Raw genomic sequence first — 21,033 nt, 5'->3', positions numbered from 1 at the left:
CCAGGCACCAAAATGGGGAGACATCCCCTCAAGCCTACTACCCCGGGTAATACTGCAATGCAGACAGTTTCTCACCTACTAAATGGCAGCTGCTACCCTGTATCCCTGAAAATAAGACCTAGCCGGAAAATCAGCTCTAATGTGTCTTTTGGACCAAAAATTAATCTGAGACGCGGTCTTGTTTTCCTATAATATAAGACCAGGTCTTATCTAATACAATAGAATATAAGACTGGGCCTTATATTAATTTTTGCTCCAAAAGATGTATTAAAGCTGACTGTCCAGATAGGTCTTATTTTCGGGGAAACATGGTATGAAAGGTCCTGAGGCAGGAAGGGAAGAAGGGGTGTGCCCTGTCCTCCAGGGACTCATAAAGCTGATGGGGGAAGCAAGAGTTACAATATGACCAGTCACTGCTGCTGTGACAGAAGAGGAGGTGACACATGAGGAAGATGGTAGAGAAGTCCTCTCAGGAGCTGACAGTTGAGCTGGTATTGAAGGATTTACAGAAAAAGACCAGGTGAGAGGAAAAAGAAAAGTGATGGTAAGGAGAGGAAGGAGTACAAGAAAAAGTTCTGGAAACAGATGCCCTCCTGTTTGGGGCCAGCAAGAAATCCACTGTGAATGACCAAAGATATGTGCAGTGAGGAAGAGACGTCACGAGGTGTGAAGGGAAAGGAAGCATGGCAGAACACACCTATGGCTATTATGCTCCCAGGAAGACTCACTGAGGATGGATCCTTTTTCAAACCACACACTCACACATACACACACATACTCAACACACTCACACAAGGGTAGATCGATCTCATCTCAAGAGAACAACCACTTCATTCCTGCTTTCTCTCTTACCTGTTGTGTCTAACTGTTTCTTCCAGTGCACCAAGACTGGAAGCCATTCCTGGCAGTCTCCCATTGAGATCTTTGTGAACGAATTCGTCAATTCCTTGTCATCCTTCCACTTCTCTTTTATCTGTTCGCCTTCAGGATGATCCGCTGTATACTTTCTGTTCTCTGAGTCAAAGAGAAGGTATCTCTGTCCATTGAAGCTGAACTCCCAGGATGCACTGGCGCGTCCATTGGCTTTACACTCACACGTCATCCTGACCTGCAGGGTGAGAGGAACTACCCCACAGCCCCATGGGAAAGAGGTCAGCCTCTGGTCTTGACAGGTCCTTGGCCCCCACCTGGTGTCTGTCTCACCTGGACTCTTCTATCTGATCCTGGTCTCCCTGACTTTTTTGCTGGGTTACTTGGGAAGAACCAACACCCACTTTCTTTTTCACATGAATACAATAAATGCAGAAAACCCCTCAATCTGTTCTCTCCTGCGTTTAGACTTTTCCAACTTACCACTGTCTGGGTATTTCTCCAGTTTGATGTCAGGCAGTTGCTGTTTGAGCAAGTCCCCCATGTGACACAGCGTATCAGTCTGTTCATTCCAGACTTTTGTGGCATTGACATCCTCTCTCAGGAGATTCATAGGTACAACCTTTTTGCTCCCACAGTCATAATAAAGAAAAATCTTTTCATCCACTTGTCCTTTACCCGATGGTTGTCTATTAGTAGTGATGTTGAAATCATAGTGAAGAGAGTGAGCTTCTGTGAAGGAAAAACACAGGATGGGGTTGGAAATAAGTGATCAAGGCAACCCCTCCATGATCTGTGTGACAGCAAGAGAATACCCCCAAAGGCAGGGCATGCAGAACAAGAGCTACCCCTGTTCGGGCCCCAACTTCACAGCTAAAGGCTAGTGCCCCTCCCTTGATTGATGAGAACCAGGAGGCCTCTGCTTGGCAAGAAACCACACATCTCTGGATATGTCCCCTCTGTCTACCAGGCTGACACCCAGCACGAATCAGCCCATGACCACCGCAGGGACGTGCCAGGTGGCTATGGAGGAAAGGCCTAGATGCCAGAGGATTGTCAGAAGTGAGCCCAGTGTCCTGCGGGGAGAGGGGAGAGGGAAAGCATGTAGGGAGCTGCTCCTGGGGAAGCTGTATCATGGTGGGGTATGGAGAGGACATGGACAGATCCCAAAGGTGGAGAAGGAGCCACTGACAATCCTGGGTCACAGGACTTAGCACAGCCCTGGCAGGTGGTGCTAATCTGTTACTAGGATGGGTCCTGTAAGCCCGGCCAAAAGCGTGGCTGCACTGCATAAAACAGAAAAGGCAGAACTCTGAGGCAGGTGGTGGAGGAAGGGATCAAATGGCTCAGAGAAGTGAATATGCCAGGGTGGCTATAGTAGGAAAAGGCAGAAAAGTGTCCAGTCAACCATGCTCCATGGGAAAGCCTGAAGATAAACGCTTGTTTATCAAGCATATGAGAAATGCATGGGTGACAAGAGCACCAGAATTCTCAAAAGACTTAATGGTGACCTTTGTTGAAGGTCAGGATGATGGTAGGAGTTGGTGTTCCCCAAAATGGGTTCTAGTAGTAATGGGGATGGAAAATGTTGAAATAATGGATGCCAGGTAAAAATGCTCTATGTCAGGAGCAAAGTAGGCACGATGATCAAAATCAGAAGGTCAGAAATCCAGCCAGGGCCTCAACCACAGACAGCAGTGACTATGGATCATAGACCAGGGTGACCGTACAGGCAAAAAGCATGAGCACCAACCTGCATACTTCCAGCTTGATTTAAGTGATCAAACCAAAGACAAAAAAACAAGGTAAATGATTAGGAGGTAAAGCAGCCTCCCAAAAAGAAGACTAGATCCTTTGCCCAGTTTCCAGAACTGAGCCACGTCTCAGACCTGGAACCCATTACTAGCAGGAGATGGATGCCAGGTTCCAATGAGGAGGGACCCTCCAAAGTCACAGCAATTGCAGCGATTCCCTCCAGCGTTCCCCAAAGAGCCATGTGGACTTTGACTCAGGTAAGTGTGCACGGGGAAGGAGAAACACCCCAACATTCATACGGGACCCAGTGTGTGAGTTGTCAACATCCTTGGGGATCAGAAGCATCAACCTGGCCCCCTTTTTCATTAAGGGTTTCATTAGGGTGGGGCCAGGTAACAAACAAAAATCTGTCCCAGGTCCTGTGTACAGAGGTGTTATTATTGGTCCATAGATCCACACAGTGGTCATTTCACATTCCTCAGGTATGTAACAAGAATGGAAAATCTTTGTAATTAGTGAATCACTTGTGATCTGAGGGCTACCACAGAAGGGAAATTTAAGTCCAATCTTCTCAAACTATCTTCCCTTTTTGTCAATAGAGTGTTGAAACAGTATTTTATCCTGGATAAAATGACAGACATGAGTATGAACCTTCAAAGCCTAATGGTTATGGGGGTATGATACCTATCCAGTTGCCATTTACTAACAGTGTGGCCTGAAGACTTTCTGTAAAAGGCTAGCTACTAAATATTTTAAGGTCTGCAGACTATAGGTCTCCATAACTGCTCACCTCTGCTGTTGTATCAGAAAAGAAGCCATAGATGATACACGAATGAATGAGTGTGGCTGGACCTGCCACTAGCGCCCAATGACCATGCAGGATCTATGATACTAGAAGTATCTGAGGTAGGAAAAGGTGCCATGTGGACTTCATGGCATCTTAATGGGAGAATCACATCACAGATCCATAGGGTCAGAAGTAAGGTCATGCCCCTTGCAGCAGGGACATCCACACCATTTAAAGAGCCTCTTGGTAAAGTACTAGGGCCTGGTAGCGATGAGGCGTCTGGCTACGAGATATCAGAGTGCCCACCATGAGGGTCATCAGATCAGATAGGCCCGGTTGTCATTATCAAAAAAAAAAAAAAAAAAAAAAGAAAAGTCATTTTTGAGGCATTGAAATCAAGGTCACAGGGAACAAATGAGATGCAGAAGCAGCTGGCCCTGACCTTGACACCAGAAATGTTGCACCAGCACGACCCTCAGGTCACACCTATGGCTTCATGCAGTGTCTCAAAGGCCCCCTTGGACCAAGGAATCCAGTCTACAGAAAGGAGGGGGGCAGTGGCCCATACCTGTAGGACCCACAGTCACTCTACACAAAGCCACAGGCAGGACAGGGCAGGTTTCTGGTTTTTGACACACAGAGGAGGCTCCCTGAGAGATAATTCCCTAAGGGACAGGGGCACCCATATCTGGGACACCCTATATACCCTAAATATGGGGTCAGCAGTATAGGAAAGTATAATTCTGGACCCCAATTCTTTTGCATGTTGTCTGGCTGCTTCTGCCCCACAGAGGTGAGGTGTGTAGCACACACAGAGACAGGCACTAACTGGCCTGGAAAGATCACAACATTCACTATCTGCCTGCCCTTTGCTGCTGTGTCATGAATGAGCCTCACATGCTGCTGCTTCCTCAGCAGGTAGAAAATATGGGCTTGGGACCTAAGGGTAGAGTGAGATGCCTTTCCTTACCGTGATGCCCAGGGCCACACTGTGGGAAAGTGTGCTTCCTGTCCCTCCTACTCTAGGTTCCCTGGGCCAGGTGCAGAGGCTTTTGCTAGGGGTGTGTCCTCAGGAAAGGGGGATGAGGGGCCACTTGGTGGAGGAAATGGTTAGGGTCACTTCACCCGTGGGAGGTATTGGCAGCACTGGAGTTCTTCAAACCCCATAGAACTGGGTAATAAGACAGCTCTCTGGGGAGCAGTCCTGAGGGGAGTAGACAGCAAGGAGAGCCTGCGGCTGCAAGGCTGGGTCAGATCAGCTGGCAGAACCCGCTCAGTTCAAGGGTGGACGGCACTGGGAATGATGAAGGGTTTGTGTGGGAAAGCTGTGTGTGCACAGTAGGGGCATATGTTTATTCTTGTACGCGACCCTGCGGAAACGCCCGCGCTGACACCGTGAGTCCGTGACTCACGCTCCCACTCCCAGAAGCGCGGGCTGGGGGGTGGGTGCTTCAGCAGAGTGTCCTGCTGCGCCCTCTGTCCTTCCCTTCTTTTCCCCGTTGCGCTCCCTCCCCACCCCCTAATTTGCCCAACATCACTTTTTCCTCTGAAACCGCCTCGTTTTGGTCCCGTTTCTTGCCGGGATGGCGACAACCGGCCCCGTAAGCCCGCGAGTCTGAAACGAGCCCTCGGAGAGGATTGAGGAGGGGGCGGCGGCGCCACCTGGCGGGGAAGGCTCGTGAACTCCCGTGGGCACCGCATCCCCATCCCCCGTCTTAATGTCCCCCCCCCACCGCCTCCCTCCTACCCCCTCACCGCAACGCCCCCCTGCATGTTCCATTCCCAACTCACCGCCGCGTTTCCAGGGACTGGGCGCTGCCCACATGCAGTCCCGCAGCAGAAGCAAGATCAGGGGCGCGAGACCCTTAGAGCCACCAGTTCTCACCATCGCCTGTCAGCGCAGGCAGCGGAAAAGTGCCAGGGAGCCTTTCCTCCCACCGCCTTTTCTTCGGAGCCGGTTGTCGCTCTGCAGGCGATGAGCTCCACTTAGCGAAACAGTGCGGGGCGAACGATCCGGGCTAATAAAGGGGATGGGATGGGCCGCGCTCAGAACTTCTAAGGAAACATTGGTCAGAGCACGGCGCCGGTCACGCCTCCATCAGTTGCAACTCACTTCGCGCGGGTGACCACTTCCTCCTGGGACAGAGGGTCAAAAGTGACCAACTTTACACCAAGGCCGGCCTTCCCCAAGACCGCTCGCGGCGCTTTTTCTGGGAGCCGGTGACTTCCTCACGCCCCGCCTCTTCCCTGCTCTCTGATTCGTGCTGCACTTTGACACAGCTTCTCCACGGCCTGGGCTGCCACCACACCCGATTCCCTGCCACCACCCACTTCTGGGGACATGGAAGCCCAAACTACTGGCAACCGAGGAGTCAGGACATGGGGGTGCCCCCAGGGTCTCAGTCCACAATCACCCACAAACAACCCTTTTGCCTACTCTGCTCATAGACTTGCCCACACAAACCCTCCATCATCCACACTGCTCTGCACCCTTCAACTTCCCAGCTCGCTCTGCCAGCAGATCACCTGACCTGCAGCCCCTGGCTCTCACTTCACCAGACACATATCAGCCACTTCCCCTCACCACTCACTGCTCCCCACCCCAGCTCACCGTTTTATTACCCAGTTCGTTGGTGTTCAGATACTCCAGTGTTCTAACACCTTCCCACCTGTGAAGTGACCCTAATCACTTCTTCCACCAGTGGCCCCTCATCCCCCTTTCCTGAGGACTCACCTCAGTAAAAGCCTCTGCACCTGGCCCAGGGAACCTAGAGTAGGAGAGAGAGGAAGCACACTTTCCCAAAGTATGACCTTGGGAATGACTGAAGGGCACTCTTACTCTACCCTTTGGCCCAAACCCGCCTTTTCTACCTACCTAGGAGGCAGCAGCACATAAAGGTGATAGATTTAGGCAGAAGGCTACAAACCTTTTCTACAAAGGGCAGAAAGTCAATATTTTCATCTTTGCAGTCCACTCAGTATCTGTCTCTGTATGCACTGCACACCTCCACCTTGCAGTGCAAAAGAGCCAAACAACATGCAAACAAATAGGGAAACCAGACATGTACACTTTCCTAGACTGCTGACCCAAGATTTTGGGTATACAGGGTGTCCCAGATATGGGTGCCCACTAGGGAATCATTGAGCAGGGAGCCTCCTCTGTGTGTTGAAATCCAGAAACAAGCCCTGTCCTGCCTGTGACTTCTGGGTGGAGTGAATGTGAAATGATGTGGTCCCACAGGTATGGGCCACTTCTCCTCTCCATTTGAAGACTGGATTCCTGGTCCAAGGGGGCCTTTGAGACACTGAATGAAGCCATAGGTGTGACCTGAGGCTCTTGCTGGTATAACATTTCTGGTGTCAAGATCAGGGCCTGCTTCTGCACCTTATTTGTTCCCCGTGATCTTGATTATTTCAATGAATGAAAAATCACTTCTTTCTTATGACCACTGGGCCTATCCAACCTGATGACGCTCATGGTGGGCACTCTGATATCTCATAGCCAGACGTCTCATGTCTACCAGGCCCTAGCACTTTACCAGGAGGCTCTTTAAATGGTGTGGATTTCCCTTCTGCAAAGGGCATGGCCTTACTTCTGATCCTATGGGTCTGTGAGATTATTCTCCAATTTAGACGCCATGAAGTCCCCATAGCACCTTTTCCTACCTCAGATACTTCTAGTATCATAGATCCTGCATGGTCATTGGGCGCTAGTGGCAGGTCCAGCCACACTCATTCATTCATGTATCGTCTATGGCTTCTTTCCTGCTACAACAGCAGAGGTGAGCAGTTGCAGAGACCTATGTAAGGTCTGCAGACCTTAAAATATTTAGTAGCTAGCCTTTTACAGAAAGTCTTCTGACCACACAGTTATTAAATGGCTATAGGATACGGATCATGCCCCTGTATCCTTTAGGCGTTTAAGGTTCCTACTCATGTCTGTCATTTTATCCAGGATAAAATACTGTTTTAACACTCTATTTGCAGAAAGGGAAGACAGTTTGAGATGATTGTACTTAAATTTCCCTACTATGGTAGCCCTCAGATCACAAGTGATTCACTAATTACAAAGATTTTCTTTGGAGAGGCTGTGGAGAAAAAGGAACCCTCATACACTGTTAGTGGGAATGTAAATTGGTACAGCCACTATGGAAAACAGTATGGAGATTCCTCAAAAAATTAAGACTAGAATTACCATATGACCCAGCAATTATTCTCCTGGGCAACTACCCAAAAAATCTGAAAACATTTATCCATAAAAATATATTTACTCCGATTGTTCACTACAGCATTACTTACAGTGGCCAAGACATGGAAACAACCAAAGCGTCCTTTGGTAGATGATTGGATAAACAAGATGTGGTATATATACACAATGGAATACTACTCTGCTATAAGAAAAGATGAAATACTTCCATTTGCAACACCATGGATGGATCGAGAGATTATTGTGCTAAGCAAAATAAGTCAGAGAGAAAAGTTAAGAAGCGTTTGACTTCACCCACATGTGGGGTACAAAACTGAAAGCAACAAAGGAACAAGACAAACAAAGAGAGAAACACTCATAGATACAGACAACAATTTAGTGGTTACGGGGGAGGGGATGGTAGAAGATGAAGGGCGTCAAATATATGGTGATGGAAGAAGAACTGATTCTGGTTGATGAACACACAATGTGATATATGATGATGTATTATAGTATGTACACTTGAAACCTATGTAATTTTACTAACCATTGTCACCCCAATAAATTTAATTAATAAAAGAAAAACAAGTTTTTCTATTACGGTTACAAATCTGGGGAATGTGAAATAACCACAGTGTGGATCTATGAACCAATAATACCTCACTGTGCATGATGTGGGTCAGGTGTCTGTTTACTACGTGGCTCCACCCCCAGGTTCCCCTTCAAGAAAAGGGGGGTCAGGATGATGCTTCTGACCCCTAGGGATGATGACAACTCACACACTAGATTTCATATGAACTACTGGGGGATTTCTGCTTCCCTGTGTACACCTACCCAACCAAAGTCCACATGGGTCTTTGGGGAAGGCCGGAAGGAATCACTGCACTTGCTGTGACTTTGGAGGGTCCCTCCTCATTGGAACCTGGCATCCATCTCCTTCTAAAATGGGTTCCAGGTCTGAGACATGGCTCAGTTCTGGAAACTGGGCAAAGGATCTAGTCTTCTTTTTGGGAGGCTGCTTTATCTCCTAATCATTACCTTGTATTTTGTCTTTGGTTTGATACTTAAATCAGGCAGGAAGTATCCAGGTTGGTGCTCATGCCTTTTGCCTGTACGGTCACCCTGGTCTATGAGCCATAGTCATTGCTGTCTGTGGTTGAGGCCCTGGCTGGATTTCTGACTTTTCTAATCATTTTTTCGTTTTATTTTTTTATTAGTTTCAGGTGCACAAAACAATGTAATAGTTAGACATTTATCATTTATATCCCTCACACAGTGACAACCCCCTTCCGCCCATCCACTATCCCTCTGACATCACACACAGCCATTACATTTCCACTGTCTCTATTCCTAATGCTGTACTCTGCTTCTTGTAAATATATGTATATATAAAATTGTAGTTGACATTCATTATTGTTCAGCTTCAGCTTCAGGTGTACAGAGCAGTGATCAGGCATCTACATCTTCCCTGAGGTGGTCTCCCTAATGAGACAAGTGTCCATCAGATACCCTATAAAATCTTTACAATATTAGTGATGACATTCCCCAGATTGACTTTTGTAACGCTGTGGCAGTCTTGTGGTTACCGATTGTGCTTTCTAATCCCCTCACCTTCTCCCTTATTCCCCCCACCCCGCCCATCTAGCAACCCTCAGTTTTGCCTTTCTCTCTGAGACTGTTTCTGATTAGTTCCTTCATTTATTTTTTTCTTTAGATTCCACACATAAGTGAGATCATATGGTATTTGTCTTTCTCTGTCTGACTTATTTCACTTAACATAATGTTCTCTAGGTCCTTCCATGTTGTTGCAAATGGTAAGATTTCTTTCTTCTTTATGGCTGGGTAATACTCCGTTGTATAAATGTACCACAGTTTCTTAATCCAGTCATCTACTGATGGACATTTTGGTTGTTTCCATGTCTAGCCATATACACATGGCTATTGTGTATAGTGCTGCAATAAACATATGGATGCATAAATATTTTTTGAATTAGAGTTTTGGATTTCTCCGGATGGATACCTAGGAGTGGAATTGCTGGATCCTAAGGTAGTTCCATTTTCATATTTTTGAGATATCTCCATACTGTTTTCCATAGTGGCTGCACCAATCTGCAATCCCACCAACAGTGCACAAGGGTTCCTTTTCTCCACATCTTCGCCAGCACGTCTTATTTGTTGATTTATTGATGATAGCCATTTTGACTGGGGTTAGGTGGTATCTCATTGTGGTTTTTACTTGCATTTTTCTAATGGTTCGTGAGGTTGAGCATTTTTTCATATGTCTGTTTGCCATCTATATGTCCTTTTTAGAAAAATGTCTCTTCATGTCCTCTGCCCATTTTTTAATTGGGTTGTTTGTTTTTTTGGAGTTGAGTTGAATGAGTTAGTGAGTTTTTTGTTTTGTTTTTGTTTTTTGTTTTTTTAATAAATTTGGGATATTAACCCCTTATTGGATATATCATTGGCCAATATCTTTTCCCATTCAATAGGATCCCTTTTTGTTTTATTGATGGTTTCCTTTGCTGTAAAAACACTTTTTAGTTTGATGTAATCCCACATGTTTAGTTTTTCTCTTACTTCCCTTGCCCAAGGGGATAGATCAGTAAAAATCTTACTCCGGGTATTGTCTATAAAGTTTCTTCCTATATTTTCTTCTAGGAATGTTATGCTTTCAGATCTTACATTTAAGTCTTTAATCCATTTTGAATTTATTCTTGTATATGGTGTAAGGAGGTGGTCCAGCTTCATTTTTTTGTATGTGTCTGTCCAGGTTTCCCACCAGCACTTATTGAACAGACTGTCTTTACTCCACCATAAATTCTTGCCTCCATTGTCGTAGATTAAATGACCATATAGCCATGGATTTATTTCTGGACTTTATTCTGTTCCATTGACTTATGTGTGTGTTTTTATGCCAGTACCATGCTGTTTTGATTACTGTAGCCTTGTAGTATAATTTGATGTTAGGTATCGTTATACCTCCCACTTTGTTCTTGTTTCTCAAGATTGCCAAAGCTATCCGAGGTCTTTTATAGCTCCATATAAATTTTAGGATTATATGTGCTATTTCTGTGAAAAACGTCATTGGTAGTTTGATAGGAATTGCGTTGAGTATGTATATTGCCTTCGGCAGTATGGACATTTTAACGATATTAATTCTTCCTATCCATGAACATGGTATGTGTTTCCATCTATTTGTATCTTCTTTAATTTCTCTCTTCAGTGTCTTATAATTTTCTGAGTACAGAGCTTTTACTTCTTTGGTTAAATTTATTCTCAGGTATTTTATAGTCTTTGAAGCAATTGTAAATGGGATTATTTTCTTAATTTCTCCTTCTGATATTTTATTATTGGTATATACAAATGCAACTGATTTCTGAATATTAATTTTGTATCCTGCTACTTTACTAAATTCATTTATCAGCTCCAATAGTTTCTTGGTGGAATCTTTAGTGTTCTCTCTATATAGTATCATGTCATCAGCATATAATGACAATTTTACTTCCTCCTTACCAATTTGGATGACTTTTATTTCTTTTCCTTATCTGATTGCTGTGACTAGAACTTCCAGCACTATGTTGAATAGAAGTGGAGAAGATGGACAACCTTGCCTTGTTCCTGATCTAAAGGGGAATGCTTTTAGCTTTTCCCCATTGAGTATGATGTTTGCTCTGGGCTTATCATATATGGCCTTTATTATGTTGAGATACGATCCCTCTATTCCCACTTTCTTAAGGGTTTTTATCATAAATGGCTGCTGGATTTTATCAAATGCTTTTTCTGTGTCTATTGATATGATCATGTGATTTTTATTTTTCATTTTGTTAATGCGGTGTATTACATTAATTGATTTGCGGATGTTGAACCAACCTTTCATACCAGGATCATGGTGTATGATCTTTTTAATGTACTGCTGAATTCTGTTCATTAATATTTTGTTGAGGATTTTTGCATCATGTTCATTAGAGATATTGGCCTGTAGTTTTCTTTTTTTGTAGTGTCTTTGTCTGATTTTGGGATCAGGGTGATAATGGCCTCATAAAAAGTGTTTGGGAGCTTTCCCTCCTTCTGGATTTTTTGGAAGAGCTTCAGGAGAATAGGTGATAATTCTTTTTTGAATGTTTTGTAAAATTCAGTTGTAAAGCCATCTGGTCCAGGGCTTTTGTTTTTTGGGAGATTGTTGATTACTGATTCAATTTCCCAGGTGGTTATCAGTCTATTCAGGTTTTCCGTTTCTTCTTGAGGTAGCCTTGGAAGGTTGTATACTTCTAGAATATTGTCCATTTCTTCCAGATTGTCAAATTTGTTGGCATATAGTTGCTCTTAAATTTTTTTTTTTTTTTTGTATTTCTATTCTATGGTGTCTGTTGTCACTTTCATTTCTGATTTTATTAATTTGGGTTCTCTCTTTTTTTTTGATGAGTCTTGCTAAAGGTTTGTCAATTTTGTTTATCTTCTGTAAAAACCAACTCTTGGATTCATTGATCTTTTGTATTGTTTTTCCGGTTTCTATTTCATTTATTTCCGCTCTGATCTTTATTATCTCCTTCCTTGTACTCCCTTTGGGCTTATTTTGCTGTTCTTTTTCCAGATCCCTTAAGCGTGAAGATAATCTGTTGATTAGTGATTTTTCATGTTTCTTTAGGTAGGCCTGCAATGCTATGATTTTCCCTGTTAGGACTGATTTCGCTGCATCCCATAGATTTTGGGTCGTCATGTTTTCATTTTCGTTTGTCTCGAGATATCTTTTGATTTCTTCCTTAATCTCATGGTTAACCCAATCATTATTTAGTAACATATTATTCAGCCTCCATGAATTGGTGTGTATTCCAGTTTTTTTCCTGTAGTTCATTTCTAATTTAATAGCACTGTGGTCAGAGAAGACAACTGGTATAATTTCAATTTTCTTAAATTTATCAAGACTTGTTTTGCGGCCTAATATGTGGTCTATCTTGGAAAATGGTTTATGTGTGCTTGAGAAGAACGTGTATTCTGCAACTTTGGGGTGAAATGCTCTGAAAATGTCTATTAAATCCAAGTGGTCCAATGTGTCATTTAAGGCCATTTTTTCCATATTGATTTTCTGCCTGGAAGACCTGTCCCTTGTTGTCAGAGGTGTGTTGAAGTCCCCTACTATGATAGTGTTACTATTGAGCTCTGTCTGTATGTCAGTCAATATCTGTTTTATATATTTATGTGCTCCTATGTTGAGTGCATAGATGTTTACTAGGGTTATGTCCTCTTGTCGGATCAATGCCTTTATTATTATACAGTGCCCATCTTTGTCTTTTAATATATTCTTCATTTTAAAGTCTATTTTGTCAGAAATAAGTATTGCAACTCCAGCTTTTTTCTCATTTCCATTTGCATGAAATATCTTACTCCAACCCTTCACTTTCAGCCTGTGTGTCTTTTGATCTGAGGTGAGTCTCTTGTATACAGCATACACAAGGTTCTTGCTTCCTTGTCCACTCAGCCACCCTATGTCTCTTGATTGAAGCATTTAATCCATTTACATTTAATGTGATTATTGATAGGCACATAGTTATTGCCATTTTTAAAATTTGTAGTTAGATTGTTTACATCTTTCTTCTGTTTACAGAAGCCCTATTAATATTTCCTGAAATGCTGGCTTGATGGTAATAAATTCCTTTAACTCATTCTTTTCTGGGAAGCTCTTTATCTCTCCTTCAATTTTAAATGATAGCCTTGCTGGATAAAGCAATCTAGGTTGTAGGCCTTTGTTTTCCATCATTTTGAGTATCTCCTGCCGCTCCCTCCTGGCCTGCAATGTTTCTGCAGAAAAGTCATTTGATAGACTGATAGGATTACTTATATGTAATCTACTGTCTTTCTCTTGCTGCTTTTAGGATTCTCTCTTTGTCTTTAACCTTTGCCATTTTAACTATAATGTGTCTTGGTGTGGACCTGTTTGGGTTTATCCTGGTTGGAACTCTCTACACTTCCTGGGCTTGTATGCCATTTTCCTTCACCAGGTTAGGGTAATTTTCGGACTTTATTACTTCAAATATGTTCTCGATCCCTTGCTCCCTCTCACCTTCTGGTATTCCTATCAAGCATGTTGTTGCGCTTGATGTTATCCCAGAGGTCTCTTAAACCATCTTCATTGTTTTTCATTCTTTTTTATTTTTGTTGTTCCTTTTGGGTGATCTCTGCTAACTTGTCTTCTAAGTCGTTTGTTCGATCCTTTGCTTCATCTAACCTGCTAGTAATTCCTTCAAGTGTGTTCTTTATTTTAGTTTATTTTAGTTCTAACTGGTTGTTCATTATGATTTCTCTCTCCTTCTTTATGTCGTCTCTAAGCTCCTTAAACATTCTTATCATCAGTGTTCTGAACTCTGTCTCTGATAGGTTGGTTACCTCTATTTCATTTGGTTCCAGTTCCGGAGATTTCTTCTGTTCTTTTATTTGGGACATGTTTCTTTGTTTCCCCATTCTGTCTGACTCTCTGTATTTGTTTCAATGTATTAGGTAGATCCCCTATGGTTCTTCCTTTTTGCTGGGTTATTTTATGTAGTATGTGTCCTTTGTATTTGACTTGCACTACTTTGTTCTTCTCCTCTGCGTGTGCTCCAAAGGTAACTCTTGTGTTGTGTATATTGTCATGTTAAAGTTGATCTTTTATTGCTTTTGGCTTGTGAATAGGTGGGCTTGACTCCTAGGCTGACCAGCTGTGAGACTTGGCTCGGCCCATAGCAGGATGTTCTGTTGGTGAGGGTTGATCACTTAGATGAGGCTTAGCCTCTATGGGCTCTTGTGCCTGTAGAGAAGTCCCTCTGGGTGTGTCACTTATAGGTCAAACCCGGTAGTACTCTGGGTTGGTCTGGAGTTGGCCTCTGGGTGTGTTGAATCTTGTGCCTCTTGAGCTGGGCCCTGGTAGGGCAATTTCAGAACAAAGCAAATCACCTAGCAGAACAACAACAACAACAGCACCAAAGAAAAAACAAATACATTCACATGTAAAAACAACCAAAAACCCACACTCAGTACAGGCAAAAATATCAAAAATATGAGAACAAATCAAAACAAAAAAAGCAGTGCCAGTCTTGGCTTAAGCCCACCAAGTAATCTCCAGGTTGTCCTCTGCTGTACCCAAGAGTCCTCTGCATATTGTGCAGGCAGACACGGTCACCTGGTGCCCAGAGTGACCCTGGGACTGCAGTTTTAGATGAGTGGGGCTATGGGGTCTGCATGGTAGGTTTTACAAAGTCAGTGCAGTTTCTGCTCTTGCCTGCACTGAGAGCAACACAAGAAGCCCTGTTCCCAGGTCTCCTGAGTCTTGGGGCACTTCTTCCGTGTGTGTGTGTGTGTGTGTGTGTGTGTGTGTGTGTGGACGGCGGGAGATTTCTGAGCCGCTGAAAGTCCAGAGCTGTGTCTCCCACTTGCTGCTGACCCCTGGGTGTGTCTTTGCAGTTGTAATTGCCCTGCGCTAGGCAGCCAGAAAGGGTGGGGGCTGGGGATGGAGGGGTCTTCTCTCTCCCAGCCCAGCAGTGGCACACTCTTCCCAGCCTCTTCCCTGGGTTAAAGCTGTAAGCTGGGTCTTCCCAGATCCTGAGCGCTATGGCTCCTCTGTAAACTGACACTACTCCTCAGTTCAGGGGCCAGCTTGAGTCTCTGGAAAGGTGGGGGTAGGATTGGGAGAGTGGGGGGCGGGGCCCAGGTATGGAGCTTACGTCCAATCTATGGCCCTGCTGGAAGTCTCAGCTGAGGTTACAGCCTCAAATGCTGGATATGCTGCTCTCTCCATAGGAGAGATCAGCTGTGGGATGCAGGGAAAGAACCCACCTCCTGGCTTTTGTGGTCTCTGTTCCATCCTGGGATCCCCTGCATCTCCGCAGCTGTGGATGCGCGTCACCACTCCACTCCCTTCCCTCTTCCCCTGCTCACCCAAATTGCCCACCTTCAAGTAATGCTAGTACGAAACTCTTAGCTGTTCTCTGTGATGAGCAGAGAGTCCTTTGATGGGTTATAAATGTTTAATTTGTGGTAAGTTCCGGAGGAGAACTTAAGAAGTCCGCCTCGCTGCCACCATTCCTGTGATGTCCATTTCTAATCATTTTGACCATCATGCCTACTTTGCTCCTGACATAGAACATTTCCACCTGGCATCCATTATTTCGACATTTTCCATCCTCATTACAACTAGAACACATTTTGGGGAACACCGACTCCTACCACCACCCTGATGTTCAACAAAGGTCATCGTTGAGCCTTTTGAGAATTCTGGCACTTTTCTCACCCATGCTTGCTCATAGGCTTGATAAACAAGAGTTTATCTTCAGGCTTTCCCATGGAGCATGGTTGACTGGACACTTTTCTGCTTTTTCCTATTATAGCTACCCTGGCATATTCACCTGTCTGAGGCATTTGATCGTTTCCTTCACCTACTGCCTCAGAGTTCTGCCTTTTCTATTTTATAAAGTGTAGCCATGCTTTTTTCCAAGCTTGTAAGACCCATCTTATCAGGTTAGCACCACCTCCCAGGGCTGTGCGAAGTCCTGTGACCCATGATTGTCAATGCTGCCTTCTCCAACTTTGGGATCTATCAGTGTCCTCACCCTGCCCCCACCCCCACGCCTCTCCTCACCACACCCCCACTATGATACAGCTTCCCCAGGAGTAGCTCCCTATGTGCTCTCCATCTCCCCCACAGGACACTAGGTTCATTTCTGACAATCCTCTGGCATCTAGGCCTTTCTTCCATAGGCATCTGGCACATCCCTGCAGTGGTCACGGGGTGACTCATGCTAATAGGTTGGGTGTTGGCCTGGTGAACAGAAGACACATATCTGGGGATGTGTTATTTTTGCCAGGCAGAGGCGTCATGATCCTGCACAAGCAAGGGAGGGGCACTAGCCTTTAGCTGATGAAGGTCGGGGAAGAACAGGGTCAGTCCTTGCTCTGCCAGCCCTGCCATCAGGGGGATTTTCTTCCTGTCACAGAGATGGGGGAGGGGTTCATTTAGTCTTTTACGCACAGTCAGCCCTGACCTGAAATAATCTATCTTTGCTGTAACTTCACTGTCATTCCTGATGGAAACCATGGTATGAAGTTCAAGGCCAGATCGATGGAAACACATTTCTAGGATCACTGTGTTAGGAAGGAGGTCAAACTCCTTGGTGCTCTGGGGAGGAAGGAGAATGGCTCAAAGGCCTGGGAGAGACAGACAGAAACTTTGAAAGACCCGATGAAAGAGCTCAAAAAGCAACTGCTTGACATAAAACCAGAGATTTCTACAACCACTGGTAAGTTTGAAAGGCCCAGGGTGGAAGAACAGTTGTTGTCTGCTTAGGAAGCAATTGTGTTTCTGTAAAAATAGCTAAACTGGATCCCAGGATGGTACTTACCCCAGTATACCAGGAACCCTAGCCTAAGGCACTGTGCGTGGTTCTGTGCTCACATGTCACAACTATCCCTCTCCTGCCAGGTCCCAGCTCCTCTTCCAGGAAGCCTTTCCTGAATACCCAGGACCCATCGTGAATTTGGCATGTGTCCTATGGGGTCTTTCCTCACTTCTGTTGAAAGTCCTGTGTGTTTATCTACAATATGAGTCCCAGGGGGACAGACACTTTCTTGAATTTTGTACCTCAAACCTTGGTAGATGTCATTAAAAACAACTGTCAGATGAATCCACCTGGTAACAGTATGTGCAGCCGGGGTCCATGGTCACATCAAAGTACTTTACTACCTCAGACAGTTAAAGGTGAGACAGAACTAAGGATGCAGAAGGTGGTGGGGGATGAAATGCAGACCCCTCTCAGCGGCCAGGCCATTCAGAGGGAGTCCCCAGGGCCACACCTGCATCTTTCACTCACAGGTGCTCACTCTCTTTGCCTCAGCCTCACTGTCAAATCACAGCACAGACGTGGACAGCCCTGGTGTGGAGTCCGGGCTCAGTGGATCCAAAAGCCTTTCCTTCAGTATGACAGTGACAGCAACAAGGTCAAACCTTGGGGTCCCCTGGGAGAGAAGTGTGGACAGAATTGACCCAAACGCTGAGAAGTGAGGTGAGAGCTCAGGAGGAACATGCCTGTCAACAAACTGGGGGAAAACAAGACCAAGGTAAGTGAAGGGAGATGGAGACAGTCAGCAGGAGAGGGAAGGGGCGGGGCACAGGCAGGGCAGGGCCTTTGTGTAAAGGAACTGAACTCTGGTCCCACCTCAGAGACACAGTGGACCTGATGGCAAGAAAGGGCAAGTCATGAAAATAATAGAGGCCCCTAACTGTGCAGAGACACACTTGAGCTACTAGGAGATGGTTGAGCTCAAGAGAGAGGATGACGTCTGTGTGTGGGATGGCAGGTCCTCCCACCCTGCAGGCCAAGATGTCCTGTCAGTGTCAGACAGAAGGATACACATGTGAGTCCTAGAAGTCCAGCTTCAATGGACAGAGCACCCTCCACTCTGACAAAGAAATTGAACTGGACAGTGATTGATCCTAGAGTTAGAGAAATCAAAGAAGACTGGGAGAACAATAAGGAAGTGGCCGAGTATTTCAGAAAGATCTCAGTGGGAGATTGCTCTCCCTAAGCTCTTCCCTAAGCTCTCACTGGTTTAGGGAATTCGTAGAATATGTGGAGAAAATGCTGGAACCCTCAGGTATCTGATCAGGGAGGTGGACAACCTCGTAGCTCTCTTTGAAGGTCTAATGCCAACTCTGTGAGATGAATATGTCTGTAAATTTGATAATTTAATGTATAGATAGACTGGTTGATTTTCTGGTGGACTTTTTATTTGGAAAGTCAGTGACTGCCATATGATTTCCCAGCATCCTCCTTTCCCATCCCACCTGCCTCAGCACAGGAGTCCCCTTCTCCAATTAACCACTGATCCAGTCGCCCTGGACTGTTAGATGGTCCCCAAATCTCTATGCACTATTGTGCTTCCAGGCCTTCTCTTCTTCGTCTGTTACAGTTATTCAACCAGATCGAATATCACTTCTTATGGAGCCTTCATCCCTTCCTCAGATAGAATTAAACACCTCTAGTTCTATCAGCCTTAAAGAGGTCTATACACATGAACGTGACCAACTGTGTGATAATCAGATGACCAACTGCTGTCTCCCTCAGTAGAAATATGAACTCCATAAGGACAGGGCACAACCCCTGTACATCTTCAGACCACACTACCTAATAGTGGGCTGTCACACAGTAAGTCAGGAAATGTAGTGATGACTGGATGACATGTGCTGCCTGGGGGAAGTAGGTGCTGAGAAAGGTGTATTTTTTGGTTTTACAAGGTTTTTCCTCATTCCCTTTGTTCCAGTGCCATCATTAAAGGCCTCAGATACCCAGCAGTCTTCACTCATCCAGTTAATTGCATGGATTTTCCCAGTGATCGTCATGTGCTCAGTCTTAATTGTCATCATCTTGAAAGTAAGCAGGAGATCAGGTACCATGGAAGGTGAGAAGCAGGCTGGCCTGGCCATTGGGCAGGATGTAGTCTGGTAAGGACGTGGGAGAGGTGAGCCCTGGTCTCACCTGTGCCCTGATCCATCTCTACATGGAAATGATGCCCTTTCTTAGTGCTGAGCCCCCATACTCCACAGTAGGGCTGGGGGTACTCTGTGCTTGGGGAAACAAGGTATTTACAGGCAACGCCACAGTGCTGCGAGGGGAGGGGCAAACCGAGTCCCTGCTCCTGTGTGGGGCAGGGGCCAAGATCTAGAAGGCCTGGCGTGGGTGCAGTTTAGTCCCAATACAAGCCAGGACTTGCACCAACTTTTGATGAACAAATACTTTGGTCTCTGAGGAGAGCATGATTTAGTGCAGCAACTTTCCCAATGTCATAACAGCTCTTCCATTACCTGATGTTTCTTCTCTGGACTTTGAGAAGGTGACAATGTCAAATCACACCTTGATGGCAAAAACAGTCCCCTGGTGACAGTCTGGCTTCCAACACAATATATTATCTTCTTCTCAGTCATGGGTTCACCAAGAAGCTGAAGATCTTAACTCCAGAACCCGTCACCTGTGCAAGCTCCCTCCATGGCCCTTGAAAAGGCCTCTGTGTTGACTTGGTCATTTTGAAACCTTTGCAGTCGTAAGAGATTTACTCACAATCAGTTAGGACTGTTAGTTTTACTCTGACTCTCTTTCCGTCAGATTTCCCTGTGTCAGGTGGAATTGGAGTGGCAGCTGGCATTTTCTATTCAATTAAGAGGAAGAATAGTTAGGAAGGATTTTTTTGTTTGTTTGTTTGTTTTTTTGTTTAATAAAATATATTAATGTGTTCACACTGTCATGTAGGAAATGATTCCATCCTTTCAGTTGCCTAAAACATACCAGGGATCACTCTGTCTCGTGCTGTGTGTGGAGGCAGCAGGGACACAGGGAGTGTTACACCTAGACTGGGGCAGGGCAGTGGCGTGGTGGGTGCAGGTCTGTCCCAGGGAAGGGGATCCCATTCACAGAGCTGTGGGCACAGGGCTCTGGCTTTAGCTCCTGCTGGAAGGAGACTGAGAAGGGCTTCACTGGCCAGCCCAGCAGGCCGAGGTCAGGCTGCATTCCCAGTAGGAGCAGCAGGAAGGCAGGACACCAGCTTTAGACACTAGGAGTCAGTGGTGAGGATTAAAGGAGGCTGGGCCCCCATGGACCCCTGGGGCTTGTGCACTCAGCCTGCTTCTTTCTGGCTCCCTGAGCCTGCTGCTGAAGGGCTACACACATTTACCAATGTACCAAATCACAATGTTCAAGCCTCCAATCAAAAGATTTCTAGACGTGCTAAAAAGCAAGAAAAGGTGATTAATAATGAGGAGAAAAATGACTCGATAGACACCGACTCAGAAATCAAGAACACGTGGTAAAGATAGTCCCACGCAAACCATGAAGTTCAAGGCTCTCCTTACACCTACAAGGGAAGAAAATGACTTTCTCTCCGCCCTTTTGACCCAGGTGACAAAAGACAGATTAACAAGAGAAACACAGACAGAAGTTTATTAACACGTATACCTCTAATACAGATGAGAGATACTCTAGAATTCAGGATTAAATATCTTAATAGGGAAAGGTGGGCAAAGGGTGGGGGTGTTGTAGGCCTCTTACAGGAGGGCAAATGATTTTTAGTAAAGATAAATGGGCTTTTAGATAAATAGATGAGAAGTACCATGTTTCCCCAAAAATAAGACCTAGCCGGACAATCAGCTCTAATGCATCTTATGGGGCAAAAATTAAGATAAGACCCGGTCTTATTTTACTATAATATATGACCGGGTCTTATATAACATAATATAATATAATATAATATAATATAATATAGTATAGTATAGTATAGTATAGTATAGTATAGTATAGTATAATATAATATAATATAATTAATATAATATAATTAATATAATATAATACCGGGTCTTATATTAATTTTTCTCCAAAAGACGCAGGACAGGTGATTGTTCGGCTAGGTCACATTTTCAGGG

At 44.9% G+C, this 21,033-nt stretch overlaps 1 protein-coding gene across 3 annotated transcripts in view; it reads right to left on the bottom strand.

Moving 5' to 3' along the window:
- LOC109455392 (UL16-binding protein 3-like) overlaps positions 1-21,033 on the bottom strand; it is a 77,835-nt gene that overhangs the window by 2,706 nt on the left and 54,096 nt on the right. The window contains exons 1-3 of one of the 3 annotated variants that reach the window (XM_088795399.1): positions 5,204-5,569; positions 1,354-1,602; positions 853-1,125 (exon numbers count right to left, since the gene is read on the bottom strand). In XM_088795399.1, coding sequence (XP_088651525.1) covers positions 853-1,125; positions 1,354-1,602; positions 5,204-5,300 — 619 coding nt within the window. In that variant the 5' untranslated portion in view covers positions 5,301-5,569. Of the gene's footprint in view, positions 1-852; positions 1,126-1,353; positions 1,603-5,203; positions 5,570-21,033 lie in introns of those variants that run through there. The other 2 variants (XM_074333700.2, XM_088795400.1) reach the window with 2 other exon arrangements.

Source organism: Rhinolophus sinicus, chromosome 2 (assembly GCF_057876585.1).
Source record: "Rhinolophus sinicus isolate RSI-liver-muscle chromosome 2, RSI-T2T, whole genome shotgun sequence".
NCBI classification, from domain to species: domain Eukaryota; kingdom Metazoa; phylum Chordata; class Mammalia; order Chiroptera; family Rhinolophidae; genus Rhinolophus; species Rhinolophus sinicus.
The sequence above is the reverse complement of the archived record's forward strand: the minus strand, read 5'-3'. Positions and strand labels throughout refer to the sequence as shown.